Source organism: Acinonyx jubatus, chromosome D2 (assembly GCF_027475565.1).
Source record: "Acinonyx jubatus isolate Ajub_Pintada_27869175 chromosome D2, VMU_Ajub_asm_v1.0, whole genome shotgun sequence".
Classification (NCBI taxonomy): domain Eukaryota; kingdom Metazoa; phylum Chordata; class Mammalia; order Carnivora; family Felidae; genus Acinonyx; species Acinonyx jubatus.
In genome coordinates, this window is record NC_069393.1 from 52509629 (window position 1) to 52529123 (window position 19495).

The 19495-nt window shown below is 42.7% G+C and overlaps 1 protein-coding gene and 1 long non-coding RNA gene across 4 annotated transcripts in view; one reads left to right on the top strand and one right to left on the bottom strand.

Moving 5' to 3' along the window:
* Positions 1-5805: 5805 nt before the first annotated feature.
* The window catches only part of LOC128312697 (uncharacterized), an 86091-nt gene continuing 72401 nt past the window's right edge, over positions 5806-19495 (bottom strand). Inside the window, exons 2-3 of the long non-coding RNA XR_008292340.1 lie at positions 11569-11627; positions 5806-6859 (exon numbers count right to left, since the gene is read on the bottom strand). This is a non-coding gene — a long non-coding RNA (uncharacterized LOC128312697). The remainder of the gene's footprint in view (positions 6860-11568; positions 11628-19495) is intronic.
* SLC35G1 (solute carrier family 35 member G1) lies at positions 7876-18373 on the top strand. Of its 3 annotated transcripts, none has more exons than XM_027062652.2 (3): positions 7876-8152; positions 13183-13291; positions 15287-18373. In XM_027062652.2, the coding sequence occupies exons 1-3, from the start codon at positions 7975-7977 to the stop codon at positions 16023-16025; spliced, it is 1026 nt and encodes a 341-aa protein (XP_026918453.1). In that variant the 5' UTR covers positions 7876-7974; the 3' UTR covers positions 16026-18373. The 3 variants fall into 3 exon arrangements, with proteins under 3 accessions (XP_026918453.1, XP_053063686.1, XP_014917417.2); XM_053207711.1 differs by having other exon boundaries at positions 7876-8140; positions 13111-13291; XM_015061931.3 differs by having other exon boundaries at positions 7877-8152; positions 13111-13291.

Below are 19495 nucleotides of genomic sequence, written 5' to 3' on the forward strand. Positions count from 1 at the left end.
CTAAGAACCCAGCTTTGGACAACAGAAGTGAGTTAGGAAGAGATCGAAGTTGTGGCCAGTGGAGCATGACTGTTCTCAAAGCTGATGAGGAAATAGGTTGTCTATTATCATTATCATTATCATCACCATTATCATTATTATTAAAATTGCTTTTCTTCATTCCATAACATTTTACTCCAAGAAAGTTTAGATGCTAGACAGACACCATAAGCCTAACACAAACCACACAGCTTCACTATGGTATGGGACATAGTCATGGGATGTTGCCACAGTAACAGCCTCAAGGTCCAAGCCAGGATATAACATAAAAGGGATCGTGCCCTAATGAGATCCTCTCAGAAACCAGCAATCCTGGCAATTAAGACCTTTGGATGAGTAAAGTCGTTGGGACAATGGACTTTGACTCCTGACAGTCCTGGGTTTTGAACCTACTTCTGCTCTTCCCTATCAGCATGCCTTTGGCAAGTTATCATCTCTGAGCCTCAATTTTCTTCTCTGTAAAATGGGGATAATAAAAGGCACAATTCCTTAAAGTACCTACTATCTAAAGTTCTACACGTATTACCTCATTTCATTCTCACAGCAGCTGGATACATTTTATTATCCCATTTTTAATAGATGTAGAAATGGAGGCTCACAGAGAGGCTAAGTCGCTAGTCTGAAGTCACACAACTGGTAAGTGAAGCAGCCAGAAGGGTACCCCACCAGTGGACCCCAAGAGCCCTGGTATTAACCATTATGCTAAAAAATGCCTGGTAAAGTTCATCTAAGGATTAAATGACATGCGTTTAATAGCGGTTGGCATACTGATCATTTGATAAAGAGCAATTATTATAATAAGAGCTGGGTAGAATCCAAATTTGGGGTTAAAGTGGATTGTGTTGTACTTTTATCATCTAGGGCAAAGTCTTAAAGCACAGGCATCCTCACTCCCAAGAAATTTGTAAGCCAACAGCAAGTTCCCACAGGAGGATACAGGTTCCTCAGGGCCGTGGCAGGGGCCAGAAATCATTTTTACTGGAGCTACCTTTCGCACCGTGGGAACAGATGAGAGTAGGAAAGCAAGAAGCTGCAGGAGAAAGTCCCTACAGTGTCAAGGCCTGCGGGGCACTCCCTTGTCCAATGGTGACTGCTTGAGATCCAGTCATGTGACTTCCAAGCTGAGGAAATGGAGATGGAGAGAGCCAAGCAGATGTGTCCAGACCTGCACAACTGCACTGAACCCAGTGTCCTGATTCCCAGGCCAAGGGGTCAAACTGGGAGGGACAGGAAGCTAGGCAAGACACACACCGCTGGCGCATGGCTTCTGCATGCTAGGTAATGGTCGCATCTTCTTTGGTTTCTGCGTCATCCCTCACGCCATGCTAGAGAGGACTACAGCCTTGTCTGTTCGGTTCCCCACTACCTTGCTAGGAACTGGAAGTGGTCCCGTGCAGGCACTCAAACATTAGTTGAATGAGTTACATGAAAAATGGCATTAAGAGAAACATAAATATATTAGGGAGTAGAATGGAAAATTTGCATACATGTCTAAGATGGGACAGGGGACTTTAAAGAAACTTCCTATTTCTGGGGCACCTGGGTGGCTCAGTCGGTTAAGGGTCTGACTTCAGCTCAGGTCATGATCTCACAGTTCGTGGGTTCGAGCCCCATGTCTGGCTGTGTGCTGACAGCTCAGAGCCTGGAGCCTGCTGGATTCTGTGTCTCCCTCTCTCTCTGCCCCTCCCCCGCTCACACTCTGACTCTCTTTCTCTCTCAAAAATAAATAAACATTAAAAAAAGGGGGGCACCTGGGTGATTCAGTCAGTTGAGCGTCTGACTTTGGCTCAGGTCATGATCTAATAACAGCTTGTGGGTTGGAGCCCCACACTGGGCTCTGTGCTGACAGCCCAGAGCCTGGAGCCTACTTCAGACTCTGTGTCTCCCTCTCTCTCTGCCCCTCACCTGCTCATGCTGTCTCTCTCTCCTTCAAAAATAAATGAACATTAAAAAATAAAAATAAGAAAAAAAGAAACTTCCCATTTCTCATGGGGCTTTAAACTCTGTCTCCAGAAATTAAAGTTTATAGTTCCAGGTTCATACTTTTTTAGCTATTAGCGATACTTGGATGGAAAAAATTCAGAAGCGCACACAGCACACTATATTATGCTACCTCTTTTCCTCCTACTATGGATTTTTTTTTAAATTTTTTTAATGTTTATTTATTTTTGAGAGAGACAGAGACAGAATGCGAGTGGGTTAGGGGCAGAGAGAGAGGGAGACGCAGAATCCAAAGCAGGCTCCAGGCTCTGAGCTGTCAGTACAGAGCCCAACGCGGAGCTTGAACTCACAAGCTGTGAGATCATGACCTGAGCCGAAGTCAGACGCTCAACCAACTGAGCCACCCAGGTGCCCCATCCTACTATGGATTTTTTATTAATGTTTATTTATTTTTGAGAGAGAGGGAGAGAGACAGAGTGTGAGCTGGGGAGGGACAGAAAGAGAGGGAGACACAGAATCCTAAGCAGGCTCCAGGCTCCAGGCACAGAGCCCAATGCAGGGCTCAAATCCAAGAAACGTGAGATCATTACCTGAGCCGAAGTTGGATGCCCAACTGAATGAGCCATTGAGGAGCCCCTGGAATTTTTAAAATATATTATCATCTCTCTATAATTATGAATCAAAACTGAAGAAAGGAGAACATGGCTAGTACAGGGGAAAGTATCTTGCACTCCTCAGTTTGTTTGCAGACCCAGGTTTACTTCAACTTTGGATCTACATTGTTGGTTTATTAGCTGTCTATTGCACACCCTCAGAAAAGTTTTCCCCTGGCTTTTTTTTTCTAAAACTTTTTTTATTGTGGTAAAATATAAATAACATAAAATTTACCAGTTTAACTGTTTTTTTTCCCTAGAAAGAGAGAGCATGAGCAGGGAAGGGGCAGAGAGAGAGAGAGGGAGACAGAGAGAGACAGAGAGAGAGAGAGAGAGAGAGAGAGAATCCCAAGTGGGCTCCAAACTGTCAGCACACAGCCCCATGTGAGGCTAAAACCCACCAACTGCAAGATCATGACCTAAGCCAAGATGCTTAACTGACTGGGCCACCCAGGCACCCCACCAATTTAACCATTTTTAAGTGCACAGTTCAGAGACACTAAGTGAGTTCACATTGCTGTACAACCATCACCACTATCCCCCCACAGAACTTTCATCCTCTCAGCCACTCTGTACCCATTAAACACTAACACCCCTTTCCCTCCTCCTCTCAGCTCCTGATAAGCACCATTCTATCTTCTGTCTATGCATTTGACTATTCTAGGTCCCTCATATAAGTGGAATCATACAGTATTTGCCCTTTTAAGTTTCGCTTATCTCACTTAGTTAATGTTTTCAAGGTTCATCCAGGTGTCAGAATTTCTTTTTTTTAAATTTTTTTAATGTTTACTTATTTCTGAGACAGAAAGAGACAGAGCATGAGTGGGGGAGGGTCAGAGAGAGAGGGAGACACAGAATCCAAAGCAGGCTCCAGGCTCTAAGCTGTCAGCACAGAGCCTGATGCGGGGCTCAAACTCACAAACTGTGAGATCATGACCTGAGCCAAAGTCGGTTGCTCAACCGACTGAGCCACCCAGGCAACCCCAGAATTTCTTTTTAAGGCTGAATAATATTTCATTGTACGTATACACCACATTTTGTTTATCATCTATCTCTTGGTAGACATTTGGACTGTTTCCACCTTTTGGTTATTGTGAATAATGCTGCTATGAACATTGTTGTACAAATATCTGTTAGATTTTATACTTTCAATTATTCTAGGTAAAATATAACCAGAAGTGGAATTACTACATCATGAGGTAAATTACTGGATCATGAGGTTGAATTCTTTTTTGAGGAACCGATCCTGGCATTTTTTTTCCTCTTCTATTTCCAGAATCAGTTTTTTTTTTTAATTTTTTTTTCAACGTTTATTTATTTTTGGGACAGAGAGAGACAGAGCATGAACAGGGGAGGGGCAGAGAGAGAGGGAGACACAGAATCGGAAACAGGCTCCAGGCTCCGAGCCATCAGCCCAGAGCCCGACGCGGGGCTCGAACTCACTGACCGCGAGATCGTGACCTGGCTGAAGTCGGACGCTTAACCGACTGCGCCACCCAGGCGCCCCTCCAGAATCAGTTTTTATCATCTATTCAAAAAGTTTCTTTTACCTCTCCAATACACTACATAAATGCTAAACTACCTCTCTTTTTTGCTTGTTCCCTCTTTCACTTATCAGGGTATTTAGAATTATGATCTTCTGTTCCACAGCACTGATTTCCCCCCAAGCACAATTGGACCTCACTTCTTGGAACAAACTGCCATTTTCCAAATCATAAGATGCATTAGTGAAGAGTAAGAAATGAACTTTTTGGGAGGAATGGGGGGGGGAGCAGTCTTTCAAACCAGTACCAAGTTACCAGTCCGATAGGAATCAGGTAGCTATACCAGGAGAAGAGAGCTCCTGATTCACAAGTGTCTTGCACAGGAACATCCCTGCATATAAATGGAGGCAGAAATCAGGAGTCCACCCTTTCCCCTGCAGTAGCTGGAGGTCTCCATCTACACCCACCGGGATGATGAGGATCTTGCACTTTTCCTTGTCCATGGGACAACTAGAACATACCACTCTCCTACTTCCAGCCTCCTTCTTCCTTCCTAACCCCGGAACTGTGGGAGTGCCACCCCACTGTGGTTACCTGGCATTATAGTGAAAGTCCCTGTTCTCACTAGAGGATTGAATTCCTTCAGAAGCAGAATTTCAATTGGAACACTGTATGATTTCGCCTACAGAAACAATGTTCCTTCATACTAAGTCCACAAATCCTGTCCATTCTAGCTGCCAGCTACCTCAAAAGCAATCCTTCCTCCTTGCCTCCTCTGCCTTGAAGGCAGAACCTCACTTAAACTAGCAATGGGCTTGGAGCTGGTCCCCTCATGCCCCAGTCAGGATTTCTGCCCCACCCTTCACACTGTAGGGGAACCCACCTCTCACCAGCTCTAAGTCATTGTCACCAGAGCCTAGAAATGCTCAAGGAAAAACTTAGCCATCCCATGCTTCTGCTGGGCGGAGCTGCAACTTGGAGCCATGTCTTCTGACTCTTCGTCTGGTCCATACTGTTCTTACCAGTTGATTTTATGTTTCCAGGGATCTTGTTTGTTTAGCAAACAAGAAAAACGATGGTGAGATACCTTTCATACATCAATGCCAGCAGCAGAGGGGAAGGAGGGTAGAGGGAATAAAGTGCAAGACCCAAATCATCCTGGCACCCTTTGGTCACCCCAATCTATACTGGTGTGGTATCCATTTTCTTCTCTTTCTCTTCTAGGTACTTCTTGCTCAAATCATCTGATTCTTTCTTCTTTAGACTTCCTAACCACTGTCTTCACTATTTGAAGAGGGAAACTAATAGGGTTGCTGGATGTAATTCTGCGGAGGGGGGGTGGGCAGAAGGAGATTTCCCCACACCAACAACAGTTCTTCAGACACCAGCTGGGTGTTCTATAATTCAACTCAATTCTGACACCATTTACCTGGAGGTAGCCTCAGACACCACAGCTTAAGGACTCAGTCCTACAAGGCTGTCCCTCACCCCTTCAGATGCCAATTGTAAGTCCAGGTTGCCACCTGTGCTTCTGACCCACCAGCTATAGATTGGAGGTTCCCAAGACTCTCTCTTCGGGTTTGATGAATTTGCTAGAGCCACTCACAGAACTAAGAGAAGGGTTTTACTCACTAGATCACCAGTTTATTGTAAAAGGATCTAGCTCAGGAATAGCCAGATGGAAGAGACCCACAAGGCAAGTAAGTTATGGGGAAAGAATGCAGGCCTTCTGTGAGCTCTCCAAGAGAGCCATTCTCCCCACATCTCCATGCTTTCACCAACAGTAAGCTCTCCAGACTCCATTCTTTGGAGGTTTTTATGGAGGATTCATTACATAGGCATGATTGATTATATCATTGGCAGCTGGTGACTGAACTCAATCCCTGCCCTTCCCCCTCCCCATGGGTGGAGGGTGGGACTGAAAGTTCCAACCCTCTAATCACATGGTTAATTCACCTGGCAATGAGCCCCCATCCTTAGATGCTTCCAGAAAGTCACCTCATTAACATAAATTCAGTTGTGGCAGGAGGTTTGTTATGAATAACAAGGTGCCCATTTCATCTTTATGGCCCTGAAGCCATTTTAGGAACTAAGGACAAAAGACCAAATATTATAACAAAAGCTGCTCTCATGGCTCTTATCACTCAGGAAATTCCAAGGGTTTTGACAGCTGTGAGCCAAGAACTATGGATGAAGAGCAAATAAATATCTGAATGACCAAATATATACCCCTTGTAAGTCACAGTATTACAGGGATTCTTCAAACATTCTGCACATCTAAATCTTACAAATAAATGCAGTTGTGAAACTGCACCTGATTTCCAGATGTTTGGAGAAGATTTTTGGTTCTCACTTCATTCATAATCATGATCTACCACCCTCACCACCCTTCCCTACACTTTCTCTCCACTAAAATACCACCACCACCACCAGCAACAAAATCAGTTTCATATATTTTTATAAGCAGCCTTAAATTCTTTTTAAGACAAGGCAAAGTTATATGCTAACCAAGTCAGAATTCAGGTGGCCATTTGTCCCAGTTTGTCTACGACAATCCCAGTTTCAGCCTATTGCCCTGCATAATTTCTGAAAAAGCTCCTTCTTTTACTCTAAAAAAGGCGTTCCCAGTTTTAGAAGATCAATTATATGCTCACCTTACTTCAAAATACACCTGGATTTTCTAGTAAAGTGCTTTCCAGGTGACTGCTGTTGCACACCTCATTGGACTTCATTTGCACAACTCTGCAAAATAGGAAGGGAAATCTTTTATTTCTGTTAATTAAATGAAGTAACCAAGGTTTCAAGATGTAGGTGGTGACTGTTTGACGTCACATACTCAGGGATAGAATCAGAGCCAGAACCCAGGATTCCTGACTTCAAGTCCAATGTTTTTCAGTTGTCAATCACTTCGTGCAAATATCTGAGTAAAGACAAACTTTACTCTCTTGGTTGGTAATTTGCTTCCACTTGGGCCTAGAATAATTTAGACAGGTTCATCCTTGCCCAGACACTGTCCTTTCACATTTAAAGCAAGCAGAGATGAAAGAAGAATTACTTAAACATAAAGAGCCTATTAGTGAATCCGAGGGACCCTGGGGCCAGATGACATACATTGTTTACTTTACGGGGTGCAATTATGTCAGATTATTGTAATCTTATATCTAACCAAATTAGTATGTTTCAGTTAACAACAACAGAAAAAGAGAAAAGAAAAAAAAAAGATCAATAATGAATGTCTACTGTTACAAAGAACATAAGGGTTCTGTCCCAGTCTTATAAATATATTTTCCCTGTGGTTATGTGGTACTCCTTTTTTTTTTTTTTTTTTTTTTAACCTAAAATTCTACCTTCCTTGGATAACTGGCAAGGAGACAAAGACAGGCACAGTGTTTGGCAAGGTCTCCAGGGTATTCCAGAGGGGCTGGATGCGGCGCCACGCCAATAAATAAATAAATATATACTCTCCTAACCTCCGATGACCCGCCCCAAAAGAAGGCCACAAGACCCTTGGGCGTCGCTCTCTCTGCAACGACAGAAAAGGGTCCACTGAGCCTGGGGAAGGATGACTCCAAGCTGCTGGCCAGTTTAGCTAGACTGCAGCAGAGGGGTGGACGCCTTTCGTCCAGCTGTGTGCACCGCCGCAGCCCAGAGAGGTGGCCGACCTCCCGTGCGCAGGAGGCTCCAGGAGCTGAAGGTAAGAGGGCAGCGGAGGACAAGCGCGGTCCCCAGCAAGGGGAGGAGGGCCGCGCGCGCATGCGCCCCGCCGCCGCCGCCGCTGCCGGCCGGAAGAGCCGGGCAGCGGAGCCGCTACTCCCCGCGCTAGTCGCCGCGGCGCTGGGGAGAGCGCTGGCCGCGCGATGCGGCCCGTGGACAGTGCCGGGGCGGCGGAGGTGCCAGAGCCCGGGCTACCGCTGACGGACGACGCGCCGCAGGGCGCCAGTGAGGAGCCGGCGGCGGCGGAGGCAGCGGGGACGCCCGGCCCCTGCAGGTGCTGGGTGTGCGGCAACTCGCCGTGCGGCTCGGGTGCGTCGCAGGGTGAGTGTGGGGTGCAGACCCGGCGCGGGTTTCGCCTCTGGGGTTGGGTGGAGGGGGTGCGGGTGCCAGTGGGCTAGGGTCCCCGCAACTCTGGGCCGGGGGCGCAGCGAGGACCGCGCCCCCATCCCTACCTTGCCCAGAGCTCGGGGAAAACCCTCGAGCCCTCACCTGGGGGTCTGCAAAGCAGAAGCCCTTTTCGTCCCCGCGGGCGCGAAGACCAGGAAAGTTTCTGATTGTGTTTGGAACCCTTTTGGGATTCTGAAACTGTTCCTGTAATTAAAGTGTTGCGGGCACTACCGCGGAGTCAGATTGCAGTTCCGTGCGCCCTGCTGGAGGTTGGGGGGCAGTCAGAGAGGCCATCCCCTAGGCTGGTGAGGTTGGGGGGGGGGGTCAGTAAGAGAGGCCATCCCTCAGGTGAGTGAGGTTGGGGGGTCAGTAAGAGAGGCCATCCCGCAGACAGGTGAGGTTGGGGGTGGAGAGCTAACCGTGAACACTGATCACAGTAGGAAGCCGTGTTCCCTGAAGAGGAAGTTGAAAAGCATAGAGCCTAGAAAATGTTTGCCTCAGAGTCTTAGAATCTTGGGAAGGTAGAGTTGAGTGGGACCACAGGTTCTTAAGCTTTTGGGGTTAGGAGGACTTTTTTGTTGTTGTAAATTTTTACAATATCTTTATTCATAACAACTCACTGAACTAAACCAAATGTCCATTGTTAATATAATGAATATTTTGTAATATATTCTTTTTTTTCTGTTTTTAAAAATTTGAACCACTGTATTCTATACCTAAAATATAGGAGGATTTCTTGGCAACTAATCCTAAACAAGGCAGAGGCACAATCTTATATACATTGTTAAGAGGTTCACAGACCTGTGTCCAAAGCCAGAGACCCTTTGTAAAAACACCTTGATCTTGTTCAACCTCTTCTTTCCACAAATGAGGGAAGTGAAGCCCAGTGAGGGCTTGGCGGTGGGGGTCGCTTTGTTTTTCCCTAGATCTGGCATGTGTGGGTGAGACATGGCACAAGTCCCTGCAGCACCAAAGTTAAGGATCCCAGCATGCCAGAGTCCCAGGCTAGGCCTTTTCTACTGACCACAGTGCTACTTTAAGCACATTCCTCCTTAACTCCACCACCCACCTAGGTCATTTTCCTGGAAACAGAGGAAATAGGTAGATCTCCCTTGAAGACAAAGTTACACAGCCTGCACCATCTCATCCTCTGGGTGGCCTCCTCTAAGTGTGACCCTGATTTCTATGCCTCTTATCCCCACCCCATTCCCCCTTCTCCCTATTAGGAACTTTCCCCTAATTTAGAGAGACGAAACCCAGATGATTCTTGCTCCATTTTTGTCCTAAATGCTAACAATGGTCAGACTTCTTTTTTTTTTTAATTAAAAAAAATTTTTTTTAAGTAATTTTAGAGAGCACGCAGGGAAGAGAGGGGAGAGAGGCAGAGGGAGAAGGAGAGAGGGGAAGAAGCCCACGCAGGCCCCATGCTCAGTGCAGAGCCACACACGGGGCTCGATCCCACGACCCTGGGATCATGACCTGAGCCGAAATCAAGAGCTGGATGCTCAACCGACTGAGCCACCCAGGCGCCCCCAAAATGATCAGACTTCTGATTATTTATGCATGGGCTGGTGCCTCCAGAGAAGGGGCTACTCCAAGCTGTGTAGACCAGATGTGTAGCTTGTAAAGAGGTGAATTTCTCACCTTATCAGTTATTATGGTTGAATGTCATTTTGGTGGAATGCTGAGTCAGTCCTTGTAAACTCTTAAATGTTTCTGCTGTTTGTAAACCAAAGAGGAATACTGTACCCTCAGGCAGCACATGGCAAAATGATAAACATTATAAGCGACTGCACCTAAGAATCCTGTGGCGTCTTTTAACTTCCAAGAAAATTGCTAACAGTGAGACTTAGTAATAGTTATTGTAAGGTGACCAGATAATATTCTGAAAACAGGACTGCCATAGAAACACTTTAAACCACTGTACTGTTTGTTGTCATTGAACTTTGTGACAGTATCACTTTAACTGCTTGATCCAACTGGTTATCTCAAGAAAGCTCATTTTCAAGTTCAGGTTGAAACTGTTACCCATTTTTCTACATTCTTGGATAACCTTCACAGACAGCATACAGCTATCCTAAGATGTCTATTTATTTTCTTGAGGGACAGTGTGGATCTTCGCCTGAAGCAAGAAACTGTCTTAGACACACAGTGCCTCACACGCCCCTGGAGGGAGTTCTCTAGTGTGGCAGTGGTTCTCTAGCTGACAGGGCTTTTCCAGTCGCAGAGATCCTGTAGCAGTGGGTCTGGGGTGGGGCTCGGGAACTGAAGTTTAAAAAATTACTCAGTTGATTCTGATTCCCAGCCAGGGTTGTGAATCACCACTTTAAAGGATAGAGAAACTGAGTAACTTTTCAGTTTTCTTCTAACTCAAGAAATTACACCGTGGCCACTTAATTTGAATTATTTAGCTATGCTTGTAGTGGAATATGATCATAGAAGCACAGTACATAAACAAATGCATCTTTGGATGATGCTACTCTCTTGTTCATCTCCCTTGGCAGAATGGAAATTATTATTCAGTAAGAGAGGTCTGCATGAGTAGAACCAAGCCTCACCCTCATAAGAATAATCAAGTTCAGCCAGGCCTTGTAACAACTGCCCTGTTGCAGTCAGCAATCATGGGTCATAGGGTGTTTATAGGCAAGAAAATATGTGCGTGTTTTAAGAGACAAGATAATCAGAACCAGGGGTATAAAATTGAGTTTTAAAAGAGTTAAAATTGGGGTGCCTGGGTGGCGCAGTCGGTTAAGCGTCCGACTTCAGCCAGGTCATGATCTCGCGGTCCGTGAGTTCGAGCCCCGCGTCAGGCTCTGGGCTGATGGCTCGGAGCCTGGAGCCTGTTTCTGATTCTGTGTCTCCCTCTCTCTCTGCCCCTCCCCTGTTCATGCTCTGTCTCTCTCTGTCCCAAAAATAAATAAACGTTGAAAAAAAAATTAAAAAATAAAAGAGTTAAAATTAAATAAATAAATAAAACAGTTAAAATATCATGTTAAGTTAAATTTTTTTGGAGAAAAATTTAGAAGTTTAGGTTGGGGAAGATCCTTGAAATACAGACCAGGGAGGTGTTTTCTGTCCTTGATCTTCCTGTTCTGTTCTGTGTGAGGGTGTTGGTTCTATGCATGGGTTGGGTTTCTTTTAAGAAAAACTATTTTATTTGGACCTGAACCCTGAAATTTCAGAAGCTGAACACTGAGGCTGACCACAGCCAAGACATGTATTTTGTGGTGCTTAACTTGGAAGTCGTCTAAAGTTTCCTTCTCATGGGCTGAGTAAGTATGTGCAGTTTGTTTCTGTGGTATCTGAGCCACATAGGTGTTGAACAGAATGTGGAGGATTCTGGTACTTACAATACATAATCTGTGACACGATGACTGGTAGCTCCAAATGATTCTCTTTGACTGTGCACCTGGAACAGGAAGAGGTAAAGGCCTCTGATCATAATGGTATCTCTTACTACAAAGGTCAGGCTGTACAGTGCACCATCATACTTTGTCCTGAGTCACAAAGACACACACAAAGATTGTGCACCATCATACTTTGGTCCTGAGTCACAAAGTGTCTGTCACTTGTGGGCAAAGGTATCCAGCTAACATGAGGATATTGAAATGTATTACTGGGTGTTTGCATTTATCAGAGAAGGACATTTTTTAAAAACATTATTATGCAAAACTGTTCTCTAGCCAAGTAACACATTATAAATTCCTAGATTGGAATGATAATTGCAAGTACCCACAAACACCTTTCCATTTTGCTATGTTCTTAACTGATGAGGGCCAGTAGCATTTCCTTCATATTCTTTTCTTGTTTTGTATTAGTTTCAGTAAAGAAAAAAATACTAATACGTTCCTCAGTTTGTCACCTGTCTTTTAGGGAGTTCTCTGCTTACCCTGTCCCATTTTGCTCCCCTCTGAATGATGGGTTTGGGGTGAATATGAGATTGAAAACAGATTTTAGTCCTGTGTTCGGTAACTAAGACAGAAGTGGCTAAACAAAAGTTGAATGCTCATAGTCACTAATGGATTGAATACTTGATGCCCTAGAGAAAGCAGAAGTTTCTTGGTTCAGATCAAGCCAAGAAGTTGGTATTAAATGGCAGTTGTAATTTTTTAAAAATTTTATTTTAAAGCACTTTGAGGTCAGACGGGTAGACCTACCCTCTGTCCTCAAAGAGTTTATGCTCTAAATGGAAGATAAGTTGTAAAACCATGAAAAGTAAAAGATTTGATTAATGGTTCAAAATAACAAAACAGCTTTCCCAGATTAGGCTGTTACCAGTGGTGTTAGACTGTGCATCTTTCTGTGGAGTTCTCTCATATACTTTCATTTAGCAAATATTTAATCGGGGTCTTCCATGTGGCAGGCACAAACAAGACAGCTGAGGTCCCAGCCTGGAAGGGTTCACAGGCTACTGGGAGAAGTAAGATAATCAACAAGTAGCCATAGGACACAGCTGTAAACTGTTGTCTAGAAGAAAAACACTTTCTTCATAAAGCCAGGTTCACCAGTGAGATGATATAAAATATCACTTGGAAGCATTTTTCTCTAGCCATCTTGACAAGCGTTTCTTAAAGATTTCTCTCCCTGTCTTGGCAAGCTTTTTTACTTCTTTTTGACTTATAAGTGAGTAATGATTCTTCAGTGAGCCAAAGGAAATCCATTTTATAGGGTAAAACTGCATTTAAAAATTATGGGTTTAAATTGTTGCCTACATCAGTGATTCCTCATTCTTGGTGGGGAAAATGGTTCAGGTCCAGAGAATGGATATGCTTAGGAGACAGTATTTGTAGCCTGTTAGCCATTAACACTGTTCCATTTTTCTCAATTCCTAAGTGAAAATATTAAAACATACACTTGGAAGCAAGGACTAACCAGAACTTAATCTTTTTCAGAAGCCAAGAAGAAAGCACGCTGTCCTGGACTTGGCTTGTTTTATACATTATTATCTGCCTTCCTTTTCTCAGTGGGCTCTTTATTTGTTAAAAAAGTGCAAGACGTCCATGCTGTAGAAATTAGTGCATTCCGATGTGTGTTCCAAATGCTAGTCGTTATCCCTTGCTTAATATACAGAAAGTAAGTATTTCTTACCTGCGAAGTGGAAGGTATTAACAAATGTATGTAAATCTTTTGACCTGCTTAAATTATTTATTCTACAGTGTCTGCTTTATCCCTCCCATAGATTTACCGGTTACTACATTGTTTGGCTCTGATTAATAAAAAGTCATAAGGATTCACCTACAAAAGATGCTCTCATAAGCACAAACCACATACCCAAGAAGGGGGGGGGGGTAGATTCAGTTATTCTCCACTCCTCATTTTGAGAACAAAGCTTTCCTTGTACAATTCCTCCATCTTGTACCACCCTCCCTTCTTTCCCTCTGCATAACTAGTATTTAGAAGAAAAAAGTAAATGAGAGGAAGTGGTGGTGTCTCCTAATATCAAGTTTCTTTCAGTAGAATGGACTGCTCTGTTACCAGGACAGACAGAAGACTAAAGTAATAATATCAGGGTCTTGCCCCTAGGGTGATATGGGAAAGGGAAAAGGTAGTCTTGAACAAGACCTTTTAAAATACTTTCATGTTTATAGTGTCCTCATCTATGCACTGGAGGGAATGATAATCTTTGTCCTCTACCCTGCACCTTGGTGGCAAGGGCCAAATAAAATTAATTATAGATCAGAGCACTTGTGTAGAATCTAACAGTATATGAAAACTGTCTTTTTTCCCCATCCTTACTGTTCCCTCCCTACCCAATGCCTCTTCCCCTTCCATATAGAACACCCTCCCCACCCTTTCCCAGATTAAAATTATGCCTTCTACACATCCCTGTGTACTTAGAACCCTTGGAGGATAGGCCACTTTGGTTCCTGGTGGCTGTCTGGCTCTTTCTCTCTTTGGGCAAAAATGCTTAAACCCTAAACTAAAAGTTTCAGTCACTTGCCCCCAAATTCTCCTTGTATCTATAACATAGTACAGATTCATTTAGAATAGTTTCACCCCGTATCCTGAAGATCTGGTGAAAAATGGTGAAAAGCTACTAAGATTAATATTGTCAGAAATTCCTGTATAAGTGTGGGCAAGTCACAGTATTTTAGGAAATGATGGTAAGAGTTCAGAAATTTTCAAGGGTGGCAACTGGTGCTAACACAATTATCTTCCCCATTTTGCAACAGAACAATTGGCAGGGGAAGGCACTAGAAGAATTTTTGAAATCCTTAGCACCAATCTGTTTTGACCTATTTTATGTTTCATTATCATGGAAGACTCTTAGCTTCTCAAAGTATGAGTCAAAGGTGACCACAGTTTCATTTCTAAATGAAATGTGGGTCCTCATGTCAGGCTTATAGGCTACCCTAAAGATGTTCAGTGCTGGCACAGGTCAGCAAGCTGCACCTAGCCTGAAATGTACCCAGCATTCTGCTTGGTAAGTATTAATTAAAAAAAAATTGAGTATCAGTTGTTATACTTATCCAAATGCTACTTGTTCTTTTTTAGTGTATCTTAACTCTTCTTGCAGAGAATAATGAAAAGTAGTCTGACATCCAGTGGCTAAATTACACTTTAGCATTACCTCAGCTTTTATAGAAAAACTCGTAAGATTGGCAATGCATACTAGCCACGACCAAGTTTTCTTGTATAGGGCAGCTTAATCTTGAAATTGTATTTATCATAAAAATCATACATTGTCATTGTAGAAAATTTGGGGAAAATAAGGAAAAATCACCTAGGAGACCACTTATTAAGGTTTAACCACGATGAACATTTCCTTTTGTCTTTTTTGTAAGCATGTATAGACATGGGAAAAGTTATATTTGTTGAATTGTAATTATACTATTTATGGAGTTCTCTTTTATTGATTTTGCTTATACTGTGAACACGTACATGCTTTAGCTATACGTAGAAACCATTTTTTTGAACGTGTATAACATTCAGTTATGGGCCTTAAAATTCACTTACTATTTCCTTATTTTTTGCCAGTTAGGACTGTAAAAATAACATCTAATTAAGAACTGCAATTTAAAAAATACCACCGTGGTTTATTGTGCGCTCTTTCATTTGAATTTACAGAACCGGATTCATAGGCCCCAAAGGTCAACGCATTTTCCTCCTCCTCAGAGGAGTCCTGGGCTCCACCGCCATGATCCTTTTGTACTACGCTTTCCAGGCGACGTCCCTGGCCGACGCCACCGTCATCACGTTTAGTTCTCCAGTGTTCACGTCCATATTTGCTTGGATATTTCTCAAGGAGAAGTACAGCCCCTGGGATGCCCTCTTCACCGCCTTCACGATCACCGGCGTGATCCTCATCGTGAGGCCCCCGTTCCTGTTCGGAGCCAGCGCTGCGGGCACGGACGAGAGCTACTCTGTTCACCTGAAGGGCACGTTCGCAGCAGTGGCGCACGCTGTCTTTGCCGCCGTGACCATGGTCATCATCAGAAAGATGGGGAAGTCCGTGGACTACTTTCTGAGCATTTGGTATTATGTCGTACTCGGCCTCCTAGAGAGCGTCATCGTCCTCTTCATCATAGGGGAGTGGAGTCTGCCATACTGCGGATTGGACAGGCTGTTTCTCATCCTTATCGGCCTGTTTGGTTTGGGGGGTCAGGTGTTTCTCACGAAAGCCCTCCAAATAGAAAAAGCAGGCCCAGTGGCAATAATGAGGACGATGGATGTGGTCTTTGCTTTCATCTTCCAGATTATTTTCTTTAACGACATGCCCACGTGGTGGACGGTGGGCGGGGCCCTGTGTGTTGTAGCCAGTAGTACTGGCGCGGCCATTCGGAAATGGTGCCAGAGCTCCAAATGAGGCTGTGGCAGAAGTGCGTTCTTGGTTTTTCTGGGCATCATCCCTCAGTGCGGACACACCGCGCACGCACACGCCTGGAAAGCCTGCATTTCCTTCACTGATTATATTTAATAAATTTAATAATTAAAGTACCATTTTTGAATATGCTATGTCTTTAATTAGCTAAGAGTTAGCCAGTGTGGTCTAGCAATTACTTTTTTCTCAATTATGTTTTGGTTTTGGTTTGGTTTCTTACTTGCTGTTGTTGGGGTGGTGATGGTAGGAGATCAGGTCTTTAGTTGAAGAAAAACTGCAAAATGTTTTATGACTGGTATAAATGTAATTTTTTAAAGTGTATCTTTGGTACTGAGGGGATATAGGTGGGGAGGAAACTTTAGATGTTCTTTTAGCAGTGTAAAAGCTAAGAAACTTATTGATAATAATGCTGCTATGATTAGATTAGGTCGGTAATTCATTTGAAACCTAATTCCATTTAGTAGGCCAAAGCTGAAACTTGGAAAAGGTGCCTACTTAATGGTGTTAATAATACAAATGAATTAGCCTTATTTTCAAGGCTTTTATACATGGTTATTCTTTTAACACACATGAGTGCCTTTTCATTTTGATGCCAGAATTTTTATATGTAAAGTTTAAAAAGTTTTTAATCACCAGGTTTGGCTAGAAGTTTTCTGTTTTGGTGGCATTCACAACTGTAGCTATCATTCTGTAATTTTAATTGTCCTCTGGTTTTGGTTTTTTTGTGTGTGTGTGAAACTGCACTACGTTTTTCTTAACTTTCTGAGATTTCAGGTCTTTAAGCCGCAAGAGAGAAATCTTGGCAAAACCAGTGTGCACATTTCCATCCTGAAGTATTTCCCCCTCACTAGAAATGTGATTTTCTATAAATTCTTTTTGAATTTATAGTGTGATGCCAAATACAATTTTCTCAGGATTTTATTAGGTTGAACCATATGAAATTGCCAAGATTTTACCTTTTTAACTTACAAAAACCAGAGTTCATTATGGTTCATCCTAATAGATACCTCCCTTACCCTCTCTACACCAAATATTTAGAGGACTTTGGCATATATTTTTTTAAAACAACTTTTTAAAATGCAGTAATCTTATTAAACTTATTTTTATAGTCTTTTCCCCTTATGGAATTATATGTAATAATGCTTCATGTTATATGTTAAATGTAAAGACCTGTGAATCCATGGTTGATTGACTTCTGTAGTGTCTTGAATAATAGAGTGTCTTGAATAATAAAAAAAAATCACTGTTAAATTTTAGTATATCACTATGGTATTAAATATCAATGCTGCCCCATGATACTAACATCATGAATTCAAACATTTTATATCTGGAACTTCATCAGCCAATACTCTGCAGTTAAAGAGAGAATGTAATATTTAGGAAAGCTTGGAAGGTTAATTGGAAAGTAGAGAGTACATGGGAATGATTATCATAATGAATGCTTTATTGGTGAGGCTATAATGGTCTCCAACTCTTACTGTCCAACCTAGCATCTGTTACTATCTTAAGCCTGCATATCTGAAAGATTATAGGCTCTTTCTCTCCCCTTCATCACAATTCTTCCAAAGAAAGAAAGAACTTGGCTTCTGAGGTTTATGCCTTGGTGAGAAAGGATCTTTTCCAATAGTTCCAAGAGGGAATTTTTGGCTTGCTGATCTTCCTAAATGCTTTCCACCTGACAAATCTTAAATGAAGTCTACTTTGGGGAATCATACTATCATTATAACTTTAGCCTCATCCACAGTGTTGGAATTTAGAGTTGCAGGAGCATTATCTTGCAAATAGATAGTTACAGAATCAGCATTTTAGAGCTCAAAGGTTAGAAATCCTCTTGTAGGAGGAGCCATGCTGCACAGATAGGAATACTGGGGAGGAGGATCTGCCCGAGATGGGTTCCCATGGCCTTCTCCCTTATTTCCATGATAAAGTATAGAAAGTAAACCACTGCTTGAGTTACCTAAGGTAAATTAACTCAGGGAACCCTCTCTTGGTTCTTTACCTTGCACAATAAAACAACTTATGGGACTTTGAGAGTTAAATCCCTTTCAGCCTGTACACTAGAGATGTGTTTTATTTCAGAAGTGTGGTTTAAGTACTTGAATGTCACAATATATGGCCAAGGTTGGAGAAAATGTTTCTTCTCTCAACTTTTACAGGGTGTCATTCTTAAACACTTTTATAATGTCTGACGTATATACAAGGATATGTATGTATTGTAACAATTACAGGCGTGTGTATTTTGCAAAGACTGTAGTTTCTATATCCTGAAAATATTTTCATAAATTGTTTTTATTTTATAAGTACTAATAAAGTTAATATGAAAGAAGGCTATATTTTGGTTTTTATGGTTATAGCAAATGTGCTCGCTAATCTAACATTTCCTTTTTCATCCATGTGCTTCGAAATTCATTTTATAAAGGATATTGACCCTGGTCATTCAGCTGTGATATAATCACAAGTTTCAAACTGTTTGTTTGTCCCTCTGATACAGTCACATCAAATCTAGTATCTCTAAAATAAAGGTCCTAATCTTCTGTTCCAGGGAGACTTTCATTGTTCTAGACCCAGAGCTTGGAGCAGCTTCAAATTCCATACTTTTTGTTCCCATAGCTAATCTGTTACCAAGTCCTGGAGTGTCTGTCTTATTGTCTTGTGGATTCACTCTTTTGTCACCATTTCCACTGCTACCATTTTAGTCCAACATCAATAATCTCAAGCTGAATTACAACAGTATCCTAATGAGTTACCCACTTCTTGTCTCTTCCACCCAGGTCCTTGTCTCACTGCTAGACTGTGACCTTCCTAAAGCCCTGCTTTCATTGCTACTTTGGTTCTCATAAAACCACAATGATGCTGTATTGCATACCACATCTCATTCAAATTATTTAGCCCTATTCCCACTTTTCCAACCTGATTCTGCGTGTCCCAACGTGAGTTGATACTCTGATCCATATCCCCATCAACTCCCACATTTGCCAAGGGATTCCTTCCTGTGAGTCTCCCCTGCTTCCTTTGCCTTCTCTTCTTTGTTCTCTAAACCCTCTTAGCCTCCAACAGTTCAGCTTGAGCTTTTGTTTCTTCCACTGCCTCCAGCTTCTCCCGCCCACACTAGCCCACTTTGAAAGAGTGGATAAAGCACTGGAATAGGAGTGTGGCCATATCATTTTCTAGCTGAGCCAGGCATGTAACGTACTCAGCCTGTTTGCCTCATTTGCTAAATAGAATATCATTACTTGTCCAGCCCATGTTACAAAGCAGTGCAGTTGGAGGACTTGGAAACCATAAAGGGGAATAAAAACACTAAGTATCAAACCGTTCTTAATACCATAGAGTTGAATATTGTCTCCCCTTCTCTTCAAAATGATGCCCAGCTCAGGGTCCTTACTTCTGAGCAGTTTCACTAGGAACTGTAGGAACAGTCTAATGGATTTCAAACCTCATTTGACTCCCTCCTG